Source organism: Eulemur rufifrons, chromosome 15 (assembly GCF_041146395.1).
Source record: "Eulemur rufifrons isolate Redbay chromosome 15, OSU_ERuf_1, whole genome shotgun sequence".
Taxonomy (NCBI): domain Eukaryota; kingdom Metazoa; phylum Chordata; class Mammalia; order Primates; family Lemuridae; genus Eulemur; species Eulemur rufifrons.
The window spans coordinates 52,769,100-52,787,277 of NC_090997.1; the positions used below are offsets into that span (position 1 = coordinate 52,769,100).

Sequence of the window (18,178 nt, forward strand, 5' to 3'; positions counted from 1 at the left end):
GACTGTTGCCTGCCATGTGATGGGTGCTGGGCAGTCAGTGATGGAAAGAACCAACAGGGCCCTGCTTTCCTGGATCTTACAGAGTCTGATGTGGAGCGTTCTGCTTGTGACTCTTTCCCACCATGCCTGATTCCTTCCCAGCAGGGACTGACCCGTGCCAAATAGTGTGACGATTTCTTTGCCAATTTGGGGCATGTGGGAATGATATGAGTAGAGTGGAAAAGGAAATGCTTTTATTTGGATGTTTCCACATCACCCTGTGTCCCTTTGCCTTTTCTTCAGTGCTTTGTTCATTGTATATACCCTCAAAAGGGTGTTGCAAACCTTTGCTAATCCATGTGGTACAAGTCCAAGCCTCAAAGAAATCAGACCATGGTTGATTATTTAATCACAAAACTCTATGAGTACCATTTGCATTTTTAATACTTGGACCTTGGTAACTAGAAATGGAATAAAATTCTGTGGCCTGAAAACTCTTATCCCTAAGCAAAATTATAATTTTTTTTCATCATGTTCCCACATTTCGTCAATTGTCTTTCATACATGTATGTGTCATTACTATTTTTTTTTCCAGATACGTTCCTGGTATCTTCATGATACCTCATTCTGGTTTTTAACGTACTATTCCATAAACTAATCAAATTTGTACCACTTCTCAATTTTCTTCCTGAAACTTCTAATAGTTCCTCCCAGCTATTATACATAACAGTTGTTTCTACAAATGTGATGAGGATATCTGCATTTCCTTTTATTAGATATTAGTGAAGAGAATAAACAGTGGCTCCTTGGCATTCCAAATAGTGCTGGGCCCAGAGGATGTTTTATCCTTGAAGGGCCCCCAGCTGGACGCTGCGTAAATGCTGCTGTTTCAGAGGTTGGTGCTCACGGCTGCCACAGTGTATATTCAGTCATTCCTCCTGATCTTCATGCTGCTATTGCCTCTGTGAGGATTCGTCCCCGAGTAGCTTGACTGGTGGCTTTGCTGTTGTTTGTCTGGGCTGTATGGCTTTGTGAGATGCATGACACATTCATTTCAGAGGGACTCCAGCTAATCCTCAGTGCTAGAGCTGCACGTTGTCAAGTAGCTGCGAGGGGCAGTGATTATCAGAAATTACAGGAGACCCAGCTTGTATTCGTGTGCTGCTGTTCCCATGAGTTAATAGTTTTCTTTCTTTTTTAAAAAAGAATAAGCACAACAGAACAACAAGGTGATTTATGAGATATGACATATTTATGTTCTCTGCTTCTAATTTTCATTGTGATTCATGTTGTTTCCAGACTGATATTTTTGTTGTTGCTGCTGTGAGAAGGAAAAAGATGACTGGAGAATATTACTTATGCATTGGTGGCCTGCAGTAATATTGCTGCTACCTGGGTTATCAGGGATTTAAAAATAAAATAAAATCCAACCATAAGCTATATATGAGCTAGAAACCCTGAGGCTAGGCACAGAAGTCCATCAATAATAATACTAACAATAATAATTCTTTGCAAGCCTAGAGAGTTTTATATTTTAAAGCATTTTTTACACCTAATTTCATTTGAGTCTCTCATCAACCATGTTAAGGTTGATAAGGCAAGTATTATCCAGATTTTAACTAGTAGGAAAACGAAAGCTTGAAAAGGTTCAGTAGTTGACTTTCTTCACAGTACAGGTTTCAGGGGAGGTCTCACTGTGCTCTCTTGAAATACAAGTCTCTAAGAAAACAGAACCTCAAAGTACCTTTTATATCTTCTTCTAAGTCAAAAGTTTTTATATATTACTCTATAATGAGTGATCCAGAAGCAGACATTTCCTCATTATCAGTTTTCATTTTCACGTGTTGTGCAACTTTGCAGGAAGTTCCAAGAATGTCTCCAGTAATAGTCCAGGAAGGGGTGTTGGAGTTCTTTTTTGGTTGGATCCCAGATCGGATCTATAGATGCTTTGATGAGGAAGACTGCACAGAGAATTCTGTCAGAAGGAGGGCACCACCTTTCATTTCTTCAAAGTATTTACAGGGTGGTGAAGTATAAAGCAGGAAACAAAAGCCAATAAGGGAGGATCGCTTTAAAATCTGATCAAGAGATTTAAATCAATGTAAAGAACCTGAAGTGCCATTATTTCTGCTGCAGTGACACAGACTGTGTGGGAGAAAGTCTGCAGCCTGTTGTCCCTATCTGGGACTAGAGATTGGATGAAACAAATGGAAATGATTAATTATTATATCTTCATTTTATGCCCAATATATTGAAAATTTATGAAGCAGAAATTAACAGTGGGGTGATGGTTTACATATGGGATTTAAGAGAAAAGGAAAAAAATATAATTTATTGAAATGCATAAATATTAATCTCTTTTCAACACAAACGAACCTGTGGGCCCATATCCTGCAATATCAGACCGGTTGAGTAGCCGTGGCGTTCACTCTAGTTGGCTGCGTCAGACTGTAGAGAGTTGCTGTTCTGGGCATTCTAAGGGAGAGGATCTAAACTTATCTGTGGAGTGGCCATAGGCTCTAGAACTATCGACATTCAAAAGAGATGCCAGGAGAAGCCTCAATGTTTATTGCTGAATACTGACATCCTTACACACTGCTTCTCCTACCCCTGCTGCCAAGACTTTTGCTAGGAGTAAAAATAAAGAACATTTTGACTCAACAAACCTGCAGGAGAAAAGTAGCTATTTTAAGGTAATAATTGGAGGCAGCATTCATAGATAAAGATCATTCTTGGACTTCTTTTATACCCGTAATACAGAGTTGTGCATTCTGTATGGTGAGGTTCTGCTCCTTCACCTGACCACCTCCTCCCTGTTACATGGGGTGACACACTGAAGGACTGCAAATGGATTTCAGTATTCTGGTAGAGAATGCATAACCAGGAAGATAAATCCTCTTTTTTTTTTTTTTTTTTTTTATTCTTATTTCAGCATATTGTGGGGGTAAAAAAGTTTAGGTTACGTATATTGCCCCTGCCCCGCCACCCCCCGATAAATCCTCTTTTTTTAAAAAAAAATGCCTATAATTGTTCTAAAGGTAGATATCAAAGATTTTTTACATTGTTCCCCTTTGTCTATAGGAAGACTTATATGTCAGTATCGGTAAGTGGCACAGATACTACTTATGCTTCGAGAACAGAAGCTAAAAAGAGCCCTGCACTCTGGAGGCTGAGTGTACGTACCTTCTTTGTGTGGGTTCTTGATGAGAAATACCCACACACTACCTCCTCTGGCCACACAAGGAAATCAGGTAATTAAAGGAGTGATGGATGTTGCGCTAAAGTTTAAACGTTTTAGGAGGACCTATCTTATTAACAGTTTAAAACAAGTGAGCATAATATCATTAATTTTGATTAATTCATTTGCTCCTAATATAGCTTTTAATTTGTAATTCTACGTGAATTACAATGTAATTTGGCATTAATTATACTAAATTGACTATAAGTCAGCCAATCACAATGGGAAATTACTCACAGCTGAAACTAAAACTGAAACTCTCCATCCAAAAAGAATGATGCTTAGTTAAGAGGCAAATACACTTTAGGCATCCCTTGCTTTGGCTGTGAGAATGACATTGGACCTGCTGAGGACTGAAATCGATTCCTTATTCTGCCCACTGCTGGGACTGTGTACTCTTTGGAGTGAAGCCCCATATAAATCCAATAAAGGGTAAATAATAACGTAAACAAAGGGTTGATTTATCAGGTTTGCCAGGTCCCCTGAAGAATCCTTTTGCTCTTCTCCTCTCATGTTAAGATTTAGGCAATGTAGAAGGGCTGTGTATTGCTTTAGAATGGTTAATTCCACACCCCTTGGATTCTGGGAGTTAGAATAGGCACTTACCCAAATTGGCCTGCTTTTCATCTTCATGCTCTGTGAAACAGCCAGGAAATCCTGTTTAAAGCCCCATGTGTAGTCAGTATCCCAAAGCCACTCCTATTTGACCTATACACAAACTGCCTTCTGGGCAGAAAAAAGTCATGCCTTAAAAAGGCAACACCACACTGAGAGAACGAAACCCTCAGGAGACGATGGCGCATGTGTCATTCATTGATAAAGCTTGCTGCAGGTGCCTGTGAGCACACAAGACGTAAAGTGACCCGCTGAAGAATACAGCACTTGAGAAGTGAGCGAGAGCAAGGATGGATTTGGAAAGTACATGTGTTTGAACCATTTGCCAGATATCTTCCTCTGGGAATTGTCTTTGGAAAAACAAAGAAAAACTTTGAGCTGTGACAAAAATTCATATGAAAGATTTGGCAATATTCTGCTTAAAGTCTATTTGCATGTAGTGGCACTATATAAATTTTGTACATACTAGGTACATTCATGGTGAGCAATTGACCCATAAAATGACGTTGAGCTCCGAGGGAACAAATTTTGCTAAATAACACATGGAAAATTCAAGGCTCTTTTTAATAACCCTGCTTTTTACTTTGTTAATTATATACCCCTGTCTCATCATTCTAACACACAGCCTAGCAAATAAAATGGCCTAAGTGTTAGGTAAAAATTTTGAGTAAAGTGGTTCAAAACTACCCTGAATCCTGAGCCAGCAACCATCCTGTCTTCTGTCTTGGTTCACACCATACACACACGTGCAGGTCGACACACAAAAACATACAACACACACAAGCATTAGATGCATATTTATCTTTGCAGCTAAATGGCTGGCTGTCCTTTGTTTTGCAGTACTGACCTAAATCATCATATTTTCATGATTGCCTGATTGATCTCAACATTAAAGAAGAAAATAGAAGTTAGAAGCTTATTTTTGCTACTCCAAGTGTATGTAACATTCATCACTAATTTTTTTAAGGATGTTAATGGGTATATTTGCTAACAAAAAGCTATATAAATGTAGATTTACATTTTGTCAGTTTTCTCCAAATCCTATTTATGCCAAATTTAGCCAGCCTATTATAGAATTTTTTATTCCTTTTACCCAGATATTCTTTTTGATATCAGCATTGGGTTGGTGGATTCCAGTTCTGTTCCCACCACTTGTGGTTTCTAGTATAGCATCAGGTTCTTAACCAAAACAACCCCAGTTTTATCCATGCCCTCTGATGGATGATGTCTTTTGAGCTCTTAATGTTCTTACTGTTCTTACAGAACAGTAAGGATTTAGGGCAGAGGAACTGATACTGAAGTAAACAGAGCAGTGGGGCTGAGAGAAAACATTTACAGGGTATTCCTGCCCTGGGTTTTATCTTCTCATCATTTAGAATGCCCGTGGAATAAATGGGTCTGCTAATCAAACAGTACGGAGAGGTTAGGTCATTGGAAGCCTTTTTAGTCATTTTGTGCTTTTCAAGAGTGAATTTGTTAGAATTATGCTGAATACCCACTTAAAGCCTCAGCTGATAACCCTACCTGTGTTTTATAACTCTGCACTGTCAGAACTCATAATAAGTCAAACATTCTTTCAGTGGTGCTCATAAGGGAGGGAAAAAAAAACCCCCACAAATTTAAGAGTAATTTCAGATTGTAAATGAAAAGGAGAGGCACGACTGTTCATTTGCACCAATCATGCCTTCCTTTCATCTGCTCTGATTAGGCCTGGTGCGGTTTCATCAGACTCCTCCATCACGGAGCTGTCACTCCAGCCGTCTGTTGATTGAAAACAATCAAGGCTCTGATGGCACAATTATTCTGACCCTTTAACTAGAGGCTGCTGTGATAATGAAAGGTTGATTATGATAGTTTGTGCCTCTTTCAGTTTGCCAAGAAGGTTAATTTGGGCATCAGACGGATGTTTAATGGGCGCTTGCTGGCTACACTGAGGTAAATGAGAACGTGCAGTCTTGGATATTGCACGGATATAGTTTGGCTGTCAATCATTGTCATTTGGAGTTTGTGCCTCACACTCTGGAAATCACATTTTATTTTTTCCTTGGGATTTAATTTATTCTGTGCCCTGAGGAAGTTCTTTCACTCGGTGACCTTCACAGCAGCTTTCTCTGCCTTTTTTTTTTTCTTTTTTCAAATGGAGCTCAAAGGCACAACACATCTAGAAGAGCAGTTTTCTTTCATTTTCACTTAAAAATGGAAACTTTAAAAATCCGTCCTTATCACTGCCTTCCAATAGAGCAAATGTTTCCATTCTGATTGTGCAGTGGGGAAGTATAAACGACAGGGATACTTTGGCCAGTTTGCTAATGCAGCAGCTCTCGCAGTTCCACACTGTTTCTTACGCTAACCAGCAAACGCAGTGAATTCAAAATGGGCACGTATGTGGAACTGACGGCTCCATCTCCTTACCTTTCTCTCACTCGCAAGGTCTCACAACGGTTTGTTGAATTCCTACCTGCAAGCACGGGTTCTTACTCCTTTTCCCTCCTTGTTGGTTAGCACAGGGAGGGTTCGAGGGAGGGAGACAGATATTTGTCTGTAGAAGCACTAAGGTTATTAAAAGTTGCAAATTTCAATTTGTATAAATCCAGCACCTAATCTTGTAGCTATATGAAGCATGGGGTAAAAAACGATACAGGCATCTAATAATGCTAGTGTTTACAATGTGCAGCTGATATTGTAATGAGCTTTGCACCTCTTTTATGCATACCTTTTAAAAAGAAAAATAGAGGGAAAGAAAAAATAAAGGAAAAGCTTTATTTCTGTCCCTAAGCTGTGCATAGTGGCCTCATACAGAAGGCACCTGAGAGCTAAAATCATTGCTTTGCTTTTTTGTTTGTATCGTCTTCATTTCCTCCCCGCTCAGTGAACATGCAGCAGTGTATTTCTACCTAGCCTGGGACATTTTTTCTCACATGTCAATTGTAAAACAATTAAGTCCATAGATATTAAAGTGACAGTGCCATAATGATTATAATTTTACTTCAAGTGTTCTATTTTCACATTATTTATTTCTTGCTTTAAAAAAAAGCTATTTGTTTTGAATAGGAAAGAGAGTCATTAGGTGATAATTCAGCCTCACCTGAAGAGGCTCCAAAAATGAATTAAGTCCTTGAATCCAGTTGCCGTTTTAATGCAGCTCTTATTTAATGAACAGTGCTATTTAAAATGCTTATTTTAAAGATAGGAGAAGAGGATTGTGTATATATGGTCTTGCCAGATTCTTCACTGCACTAGACTACAAATGATTCTTTTTGTTTAGCTCTATGGACAACGTGGATAAGATAGCCCTCAGGGATGCGTCATAAAATTATCAATTAGTTATGTCTTATTTATGTTTAAGAGATGGGAAGTAAAAAGGCAATTAGAGAAATATGTCAATCAAATCAATCAGTTTTTTGGATTTAGAAAAGCAGTGTGAGGGTTCATTTTAATATTAACTTGTGGAATCTGCGACAAGTGATTTTATGTTATAGATTCCCTGTGTTTGGAAATTAATAGGACCCCAGCAAAGGCTGTTTCTCCTTAACCGATGTATAACTCATGTTTCAGATTGTTTTTGGTTGAAGCCTGGCTAGGTGCCAACCTTCCCTCTGAATCCGTGTACCCTTTTTATCTCACTGTGGAAAGCCCATCTCTGATACCGGAGGCTTTGTGTCCTTACAAGCCCTAACCCCACGCCCACCACCGTCAGGCTCTCTGGCTGACTCAGTCCCCCAAGGCGGTGCCCCCCAGCAGTGATGTCCCCACCAGAGCACCTGGTGCTTCCTTGGCCGGTGCTGGCCATTCTTCTGCTCCCAGCCTGGGCCTGGCCATTGGGCCCAGTTTCTTTTCCTTCTTCAGTGCTTCCCTGCCACCTTCAAAGTTCCTCTGGCTCTTCCTCCTAACTGTACAGAGAATGTCTCAGATCTGTGATTTCCTCAGACTGGACTCCCGTGTTCTCTCATCCAACAGCCACTTACGGATTCTCACTGGAGCTAAAACACAAGCCTTCCCTCGCCTGTCTCACAGATTAGCCTTTGCAGTAGCCACTGCCTTCAACTCATTCCTTCATCCATGGAGTCCCTCTTCCCTCACAGGTTTTCTGAGACTCTCAGGCCACTGATTCTCCCCGACGGGGCCATCTTTCTTCCTTGCACGACTGCTACAGACCAGGCTCTCTAGGCCACTTCCCCCACTCAAACTAAGCCCTGTCGCTCACTCTCGGCAGCGTTGATTTCTGTTTTGAGACTCTTCTGACACTTATTTTTAATGATCCTTTCATACCACAAATCCTTTCATATGACCACTTTGATGTTGACCTTAATCTCCTCTGAAATTTCTACTTGGGTAAAGAAATTTATGATAATTGTGGTGAAGAGCACACCTTCTTTGATAAGGATGTACTTCGTGTACTGCACTCAAAGGTGTTGCAAGGTGGGAAGAGAGGAGTCATTGTTCCCCAGTTATATATACTATGATGAAATGAAGGTAGAGAATCCAGTGTGAAATATGCTCTTTAAGCATCAGTGCTGGTCTGAAATTCCCATGGTGAAGGTGGTCAGTGGGTGGCATCACACTTACGTGTATCCTCTGCGACTCACAGACGGTGTAGACTGTGGCTCCCCCTCCGCAGCCCCACCAGCTGACAGGTGGTGCTCCAGGTTCCGTCCCCTTAATAGGAGAGTCAGGCCCTGAGAGTGCCTGGTCTTGGGCTTTGGTCAGTGGGCTCCCACCCCAGTCTCTGTGCTCCACGGCTTTCAAAGATGTTTAAATTGACCTTTGAGGATTCCTTCATTCTGTTTGGAGGCTGTCAACGTTAAACCCTTAATGCAGCTTAGGTACTTCCTGGACGTCTAAACTCATCAGAATACCACTTGTTTGAGGGATTTGACTATCTCTGTGTCAATGACCTGGGGAAGCTACTTGAGCCTGTGAGGTTCATTTAGTCATACTACTAAAGGTTTGATTTCAGGTGGGGAGCACAAGTGCTAATGAACCTGCTCTTGGCCCATTATTCTTGAATCAATTCATAAAGAAATAGGCAATTGGCAGTTCTTCTGAAATTCATAAAGAAATATTCAAAGGCTTGATGCTCTCAGGATGCTCTAAGGCATGTTTACAAATTAGTTTTTTAAAAAGCATAAAATTTATAAATGTGCTGGTAACATTTAAAATACTAATTGAAATAATAACATAGAAAGATGGTTTTTGTGTGTGTCCGAAAATCTGTCTATGAAAGACAAAAACTTCCAGATTTGCAAGATTTTCTCCCCTAATTCCAAATTCCATTTTATTTTATTTTACAGGGACATATCAAGATACTTGAGATAAAAAATAAGCCTTGAGTTTTATAGTATTAATAGAGCTTGGAAGTGAATGGCAAACTAGAATGCATTTGTGTGTACTGATTAGAATCTTTCTCACCAAGTTCCTAGCACACAATGGACACTTAAGAAATTAAGCAGCCTGAGCAAGAGCGAGACCCCGTCTCTACTAAAAATAGAAAGAAATTATCTGGCCAACTAAAAATATATATAGAAAAAATTAGCCGGGCATGGTGGCGCATGCCTGTAGTCCCAGCTACTGGGGAGGCTGAGGCAGTAGGATCGCTTAAGCCCAGGAGTTTGAGGTTGCTGTGAGCTAGGCTGACGCCACGGCACTCACTCTAGCCCGGGCAACAGAGCGAGACTCTGTCTCAAAAAAAAAAAAAAAAAAAGAAAAGAAATTAAGGAATAGATGAATGAAAAACCTAAAGAAAGACAGTTTTATTATTTGCCCATAGAACAACAAAATAAGAATAAAAGTAATCAACTCAGACAATCAATCATTGTTTTAGTTTTCTCAAGCCAGAGAAGTAGCTTATATATCTTTTTCCTGGCCAGTAAGTTAACTGAGTTGAGATTTGAGGGTATTTGTATGGACATGAATTCAAATGTTTTTTATGGGAGACCCAAACTAAGTAAAGAAAGTAAGTATATGTGTTGAGTATTATGCAGAAACAACTAGGTTTCAGTCTTTCTCTTTTCATTCATTCACTCATGCTTCTCTGACTTAGGATTTAACAAATGCACAAAACTTAAATTGCTGGGTTAGAATTACTGAGTTCATTTGTGTGAAAATAGATTCATCATATGGGCTAATTTATAATCTGTTGCACTGCCATGCTTTTATTATCACTTTACAACATGTAAAATATTTAATACTGTATAGTAAGTTTCTTATCAACTATAGAAATCTCTGAATTCATATGAATATTGTACAATACTGTGTTATATAAAAATGTTCTGAATGTGATGGCTTTGTCATAAATTCAAAAGACAATTAAGTTGGGCAATAGCTCCATCTCTTGTAGGCACATTGCCTTCATATTAATTCTCTATATTGACTAAATATCATAATTTGCCAAGTACTATCAAATGTTATCTCATTCAGTCCCCTGTAGAACCCTATGATATAGGTAATATCATACTGGTTTTACAGATGATGAAACTGAGTATCAGTATGTTCATGTTTTTCCTGAATGTACAAATACATTAAGTTGCAGAAACAAGTCTTTTGACATCAAGTCCTGCCTACTTTTTTGTTGTGTCGCATTTACCTCTATGGGAGTGTACCAATTAGTGGTAGAAAAAAGCATCAGAATTTCTCTGGGCATCTCCTCTGATAATGCATCCTCACTGCATGCAGTAGCTAGAAAATAATGGGAGATGGTGTGACCCACGTAGGGATCCTACTGCCAAAGGGATACAAAAGTGTTTTCTTTTATTGACCAAATTGGTTTTCTCTTATTTTTCAGTGTTGTTCTAACAATATAAGCTTAATATCTCACTGACCCTATGCAAAGTCCCTTTAACATCCAGTAGGACGTGCTATATCAATATGCAGGCACTAACATCTTATTTAGAATAATCCTCCGAAGCAATCCCAGCCATGAATGACTAGATGGATGAGTACTGCCTTTTGGCTCAGAAACCATTACGAGACTACTGAAGAGCAATTTTAGGATGTTAGTCTATAATTGTACATGTGTTTGGCTCAAACACGAGACTAAGAATGGGTTTCATTTTCACCGTAGCATCGTTGGCATAGGTGATGTTGGTCGTCTTTTATTGTCTTGAAGGACATTTTTGCCATTTGAAAAGTTTTGTGTATATTAGATATGGGAATGATATAAAGATAGTTCAAAGGTAAAATTTTTGTGAACAGTTTATTAAATATTTGCATTTATGTACAAGATCTCATTCTAGTATTCTAAATAAATAGCACTTTGAAGCAGTCACCTCACAAATTTGACATATGTTCTTTGGCTGACATTATTTTATTTTTACAAGAGATATTATCAAGTTGGATAATATCTCATCAATTATTCCCAGGAAGAAAAAGACCATGAAATAATCCAGTTCTCTGCATGTGGGCCTGTGTATACGTGCACCTTCACATGCACACACGTATGCATGTATCTCTCCTGAGTTCAGATTTAACCCATTGACTGCCACACTAGAAAAAAATTTTTCCTTGGGGCCATGGTGTTTTATTATGAAAATAGAATAAAAAATTCAAAAATAAAACAATCCTTTCTAATTTAATGAAAAATTTGGGTTTTATTTTTCATTGTTTTCTGTACATGATTTATGTGCAATGTGAAAAATAGTTCATGCAGCTCCCAAAGTAAAGAGACATGTGAGTTACATATGCTTCATGATACCCCGGGCTCAAAACTGGCATGAGTTAAATGCAACTCACGTGGCAGTTAATGTGTTAAAGGCAAAAAAATGTCACTTGGTTTTTCTGAAAAGAGATTTATAAAAACTATCTGTGCTATAAAAACATGTGACTTGGATACTAGACACAGTAATTAATTTTTATTTCTTCTCCCACCTCTAGGAATTTTAGAGGATTATGTTTTAAAATATTTTTGGTAGATCCATAGGTGACATATACCCTAGAGGTAAAAGAGGCTCATACATTTTACAGAAGAGAAGCCAAATGACTGGTCCAACTTCAGCCATATATTCGTATTGCCTTTTTTTTTAATTGGCTTTTCAAAGATCAACTCAAATTAGTAACCATATCTCACAGGTAGAAAGGATATCACGGGATACTGACCTCACCTTTTGTCCTATCTTGATTTTTTTCTTCACCTGGATACAATTTACCTTTTAAAAATCCTGTTTTGTTGTAAGACTGAGCCAAAGGACAATTCAGGTCATTTTGTATTTTCTCTCCTAAATATCTGGAACTTACATGTAGCAGGCCGCAAGGGGGTTTTCATTGTGGTTCCCCCAGTTCTGTGTGTTTATGGGAAAGAGACACCTTCAGTCTCAGGGGATTTTTGCTTTTGGAGCTCTGCAGTATGTACTTTTAAAAACATGTATAAAAAGCACAAATCTTATGTTAGAGGTGGAAGTAAGGGTACTTATCCATCTCCCAATTTCATACAGTTTTAATGAACAACGAAAGAATATGTATTGTTATCATATCTGCTAAACTGAATATTCTTTTAAATATCAGTCATTTCTTTTCTGACAGAGTGTGAGCCTGGGTCCTCATAAGATTTGATTTCACTGAAATATATTTCTTACAGGGGAAAAATAGCCTATGTATCTTACGTAAGTCTGTAGTCAGCTATAATGGTTAATGTGCAACCTCCCTTGAAAAATCTGTTTTACAAGCAAAATGTTGACACAATTTTAATTATAGCACTCGAGTGTGCCATGCTATAATTTTTAATATTCCTCCATGGTAACATTTTCATTGTTCTGGTAGAAGAAAATGCTCTGATCGTGTGTCCCTTGTTTCTGATGCTTCTGGATTTTATGGGGATGTTGTCTTTTTGAACTGAATGTTTCATTTGATCTTAAAAGAATGTGACTATAAGATTTGGTGCATTTATTTATTAATATATGCTTTGCTTTCTGTGACAGTCATTATTCTGGCTTAATATATTATTATTTGGACCTTATATGACTCATGTTAAAGGCACGCTTGCATGTAGTATTGCATGACAAATTTCAACACCTGTCCACTTGCATTAAGGAAACTTTCCACATTTTTAATGTAAAGAAACTGTATGTACTATTAAAAGGTTAGCAAGCTAAAGTTTTGTGTCCATCAGAATTCAGGACATTATAAAATAACATATGAAATTGTATACTTTAATATGTAGTGATCACTGAACTTCCCTTGGAGGACATGGGTTAGAAGATAGAGAGTGTGCACAATACTCTATACTAATACTTAGAAAATTTCAGTCTGTGCATTGTCATTCATTCTATTAAAACACATTTGCCTGACTTCCCACTCCTTGTTGCCAAGCTTTTTAACATGCCCTGCTTTTTGGTGGAGGTTCAGGAAAGTCAGTTAGTTGTTGACGTGCTCCTGTGCCCTTCCTTTGTCCTCTTCCGAATTTGCAGAAGTGTGGAATTTATGCTGCCTTTCAGGCACAGAGGGGAGACTGGTACCCTGGCATATCTCAATGGGATAAGACAGGCAAGAATATAGACACTTGTGACTTCACAGCATGGGCTCCTGCAAAAGGGAGGACTCAGTGTGCACCTTTAGCAGAGCTGTCTGCAACCAGATTTTAAATAGGAGAATAATTATAGCTGCCCTGGCCAAGGGGCAGAATAAGAGTATGAGCAAAAATACCAGTCAGTACTTACTCAGCTCTGGCTGATGACTTCTGTGATAAGAACATCCTTTTAGTGAAAAAGAGCCACGACAACAAAATAGTTATTACTTTAAGACAATGTCGTAAGCACTTTATGCTTATGTAAGTGTTGCTTAAAAAGATTTGATCAATCATCTGATGAGAACCTGTTTTTGTTTTTTGTTTTGTTTTGTTTTTGATTTTAAGCAACTGGGTCTCACTAAGTTGCCCAGGCAGCCTCCTGAATAGCAGGGACTACAGGCATGCGCCACTGAGCCCGGCTAGAAACTGCTTTTTAAGAGCACGTGTGTGTGTGTGTGTGTGTGTGTGTGTGTATGTGTGTATGTGTGTGTGTGTATATATATATATATACACACACACATGTGTATATATATATATATGTATACACATATATAACTATTTATAAGATATAATGATAATTCTATGGAAGAGTGCATTGATGTGTATTCTTGGATTTGAGATTCCATAATTAGTTGTTATGGAAATCTGTGAGAATAAGATTTTGTATTATGTTGGCATTGTTTTGGAGTCACATTGTATAGTAGACACATATAGGGATATATATAAGCAGAGTTAGACTTCAAAACATCCACTTCTTTAAAAGGATCAGGAATTTTAGATTTCAAAATGGCTTCTAGCTGAGTGTGTTTGATGTGAAGAGTTAAAGGAATTTGGTTCACAACTTGAGGACTTGATAATGTTAGGAATATAACATTTGTTCATATAATTTATATATTTCTGAAATACATAGAAAATTACATATGGTAATTGAACTAGAACATTTGTAGAATTTAGCATTATATACTATTATATTTATATTTATATATGTCACATATTCCACTCTGGCATAGTAATCAGTGAGGCTATGCTGACAAAACTAAAGTAGATCAGTTATCTTTTCTATATATTTTGAGTCAGGTTTATATAACAAGGAACAACGTAGAATAAAAATACATATTCCCATAAAAGGTCAAACAATAATTAAAGACTCGAGGCCTATCCTTTCTTCTAAATATTTGTTCTTTAATTATAAACTCTGTAATTGGTACCATTAAATAAATGTTCTTTATTTCTGAAGTAAATTCATAAATGAGACTCATTGAAAAATATTACCAACCTATCTTGAAGCAAAGCTTACTTTTTTAACAAAAACAGACTTTATTTTTCTAATAGAGAATGCAGAAGTTATGTTTGGACTTGAGTGTATTTGCCTGGATTTTACCTTAAAATAATTATTTGTGGAAAAATAATGACAAGGTGATACAGTGGAAAAATACATTGTATAATTTAAAAACTGTGTTTCTAGTTTCAGTTTTGCTGCTAATTAGTTGCATGACTTAGGTTAAGTCAGTTAACTTGTCTGGATTTGATTTCCATTTGTAAAATTGAGAAGTTTGAGCCAAATGGATTCTAAAGTTTCTTCTTACCCAAACCTTTTATTATTTATTCAAAGGCTTAAAAGACTACAATGCTCATTACATTTCAAGAATCTCGAATAGAGGTAGCCAGCACCAAGGATGTGAGAGAGGAAAACAAGGGTTTATGTATCTAAGTACAGTGCATTATATGCTGCAATGTGGAGTTTGAAAGCCTGTAAAGGCCATATAGGAAAGCCGTAAGGGTGAGATAATAAAATAGGAAACTGGAGCCTGTGATAGATAAATAAATATATAAGGGAGAATAAAAGATTTGATATCATTTGCTCAAGAGGAATATGAAAAATAGCCTAACAACAATTGTAAAGAATTTTTTAGTTATGCACCAAATATTTATGGCCCACTGTGGGCCAGGCAACATTCTTATCAAAGATCTGAGAATGAGATGAGTTGAAGTTGGATTAAGCTGTAGCTAATTCTTCTTTTAGGAAGGAACAATTCTCCATTGCGGTCAGATGAATTGGGTCAGGCAGGGTGCTTGGGAGATCTCCTGTTGTACTTAGAGGTGAAGGTTGACCGTGTTTCAGATGGTTTAGGAACCTCTCACCTGATGGCACTGTTTCCTAAGCACTCTTTGTAGTGCCCTCTCAAACTGAATCTGTAATTTCTTTTCCACTGTTGTTCGCTTTGTCACCAAAAAGATGGAAGACAAGACTTTAGGCTGGGCATGGTGGCTCATGCCTGTAAATCCTAACACTCTGGGAGGCTGAGGCAGTAGTATTGCTTGAGCTCAGGAGTTTGAGAGCAGCCCGAGCAAGAGCAAGACCCCATCTCTACAAAAAATAGAAAAATTAATGGGGCGTGGTGGCACGCGCCTATAGTCCCGGCTACTCAGGAGGCTGAGGCAGGAGGATAGATAGCTTAAACCCAGGAGTTTCAGGTTGCTGTGAACTATGATGATGCCACTGCACTCCAGCCTGGGTGACAGAGTAAGATCCTGTCTCAAAAAAAAAAAAAAAAAAAAAAAGGCTACATACTCCATTTTCTTCCACATTAAATGCTAGAATTTGGGATGATGGATAAATGAGATAGAATAGGATTTCAGCCTCCTCTGAATTATGCTTTCTCAGTGTAGTGTCTTTATTTTAAAGGCCACCAGTTCCCAGAATAACCTTTTTCAAGCCTCAGCATCAAAATACACTACAAAGCTGTAATCTTTGTGTTCCATGATGTCCTAATGATAAATCAGCCTTCTGCTTACTATAGTCGCTAAACCCCTTAAATGGGCTCCAGGATGCCCTTCACCACCTTGCCCTTAATTTAGCACGACAGTGAATAGTGCTCTGGTGAGGTTCACAGCATGGAAATGATTTTGAAGCAGCCCATTGTTTTGAATTTTCTCTGCCATTTCTTTCGTTATTTAAATAAACAAGAGTTATCCATGGTTTCAGTAGTTTTTCTCCTTTACATTTTTGTGAAAGTAAAAACAGAGCACAGTAACACTTTTACATTTATTTATTTATTATTGCAAAAGCAAAAGTATAGAGTGTTTATATGACTTTATGTTATCAAAATCAGCCATTGATTTATAAACCCTATAGAACCAGGGTCTCAAAATGTGCTATCTTACCCGTAATATTAAGCCAATTAGGCATCCAATATCTTAATGATTGCATCATTTAGACTTTATTTGATTTATACCTTCTTAAATTTGAAACAACAGGCTTAATTTAATAAGGCAGCAATTTACCCTAGTGGATGGAACAGTTAGTGCAGCTTCCTAAAGTACCTACATTCAGATAGCATGGTATGAGAATACTGTTTCATGAATGGAAATCTCTCTAAAACCTTCCTATTCAAAGTGTGGTCATGGGTATATGCATCACGTAGGTCCTTTATTTATTAAAAGTATTTGTTCTGTAAAATTTGGATTCAGTCAAAAGGCTGCACTCAAGGATCCAGAAGGCCGTGTATGGCCCCAAGGCCGAGAGTTCACCACCCTTGATAGGAGCTTGTTAGAAATGCGCTCCGCATGCTCTCCTTTCCTGCCTACTGAGTCAGAGCCTACATTTTGACTAGAAACCCCAAGTAACTCGTGCACATGTAAAGTTTGAAGGTGGTAGCAGGGTGGTTCCTTGTAAATTACATTCACTTTTGATCTGGAGTACAGATAAACCCAACAAGTATGGAAGATTTAGGTAGTCTGAAAATAACAGTAAATGATAAAAGTGTAAAAATTATATGAAATTTGTGAGGAAGTTGTAAATATTGGAAGGAAATAAAGTAAAAATTATCCCATAAAATGCAAATTAATATATATGCACAAAATACTCTGTAATAGTATTTGGGGAAATTGAATACAGAAAGCATCATAGTACCTGTGACGTGAGGCGATAGTAGAAAGTAAGCCAGAAGTTAATCAGTAATAGATCACAGTGGTCACTGTTCCATTGCCAGTTTGATTCGTTAGAGATTTCCTTTAAAGTAGAGCATAGTCAAGGCGTGTGTACCGCTCATGCAGTTAGTGACACTGTTTGCTAGAAAGATAAAGATATACTAGAGAGTGTTTGGAGATGGGCTAGAAGATTGATTATGGCCTAGGAAGAACTGATTTATGAGGACAGAGAAAAATAATTAAATGGGCAGCACTACGCTATAAAAAGAGGGTATGGAGAGGTGGATATTTATCTAATGTTTCTCCAGTGCTGTTTCCTGTACTGTCTATCTGAAAGATGCAGAATGTAGGGATGTAAGGATTCCAAGAAATTGGTTACAGAGCAAAGCAGTATCAGCCGGAAGTACTTGATTTAATTAGGAGAAATATCAAAGATTAAGCTTCAGAAAATTTTATCTGGTGCATAAGAAATGACCTTAAGCAGAATGATTTTATCCCTGAGAACTTTTGAAAGCACTGTGGGCAAAGACTGGGACATCATTTATCAAGTTGTTGAATTATCTCCCCAGAAATAATTGGAACCCCATCTCTTGAAACTTCTCAGATAAGGGTAGAGAAAATCTAGGATGCTACATGTGAGAACTGTCTCCACTTCTGGTAGACTTGGTAGTTAATGAATGACATTTTTCTTTTGCAGTATCTTTGATTATTACTGATATTACCATACATGGATACTTCCCCCCCTCAGGTTGGTATGTATCTTATTTAAATAGAAAATGCAACCTTCTAGAAAAACATCTCGAGAGGGCCACTTCACAGTGTCTGCCTCCTTGAAACCCAGTGACATTTTTTTTTTCATTTCTCTTCACCCTATAATTCATTAGGAGATACAATTCACAATGTATCAGACGTGGATTCGC

At 37.9% G+C, this 18,178-nt stretch overlaps 1 protein-coding gene across 12 annotated transcripts in view; it reads left to right on the forward strand.

Moving 5' to 3' along the window:
- Positions 1–18,178, forward strand: part of KLHL32 (kelch like family member 32) — a 139,098-nt gene that overhangs the window by 93,575 nt on the left and 27,345 nt on the right. Inside the window, exon 6 of one of the 12 annotated variants that reach the window (XM_069487987.1) lies at positions 13,231–13,306. The exons of the other annotated variants lie outside the window; for them this stretch is intronic. Coding sequence (XP_069344088.1) covers positions 13,231–13,306 — 76 coding nt within the window. The remainder of the gene's footprint in view (positions 1–13,230; positions 13,307–18,178) is intronic. 12 annotated transcript variants of the gene reach the window in all.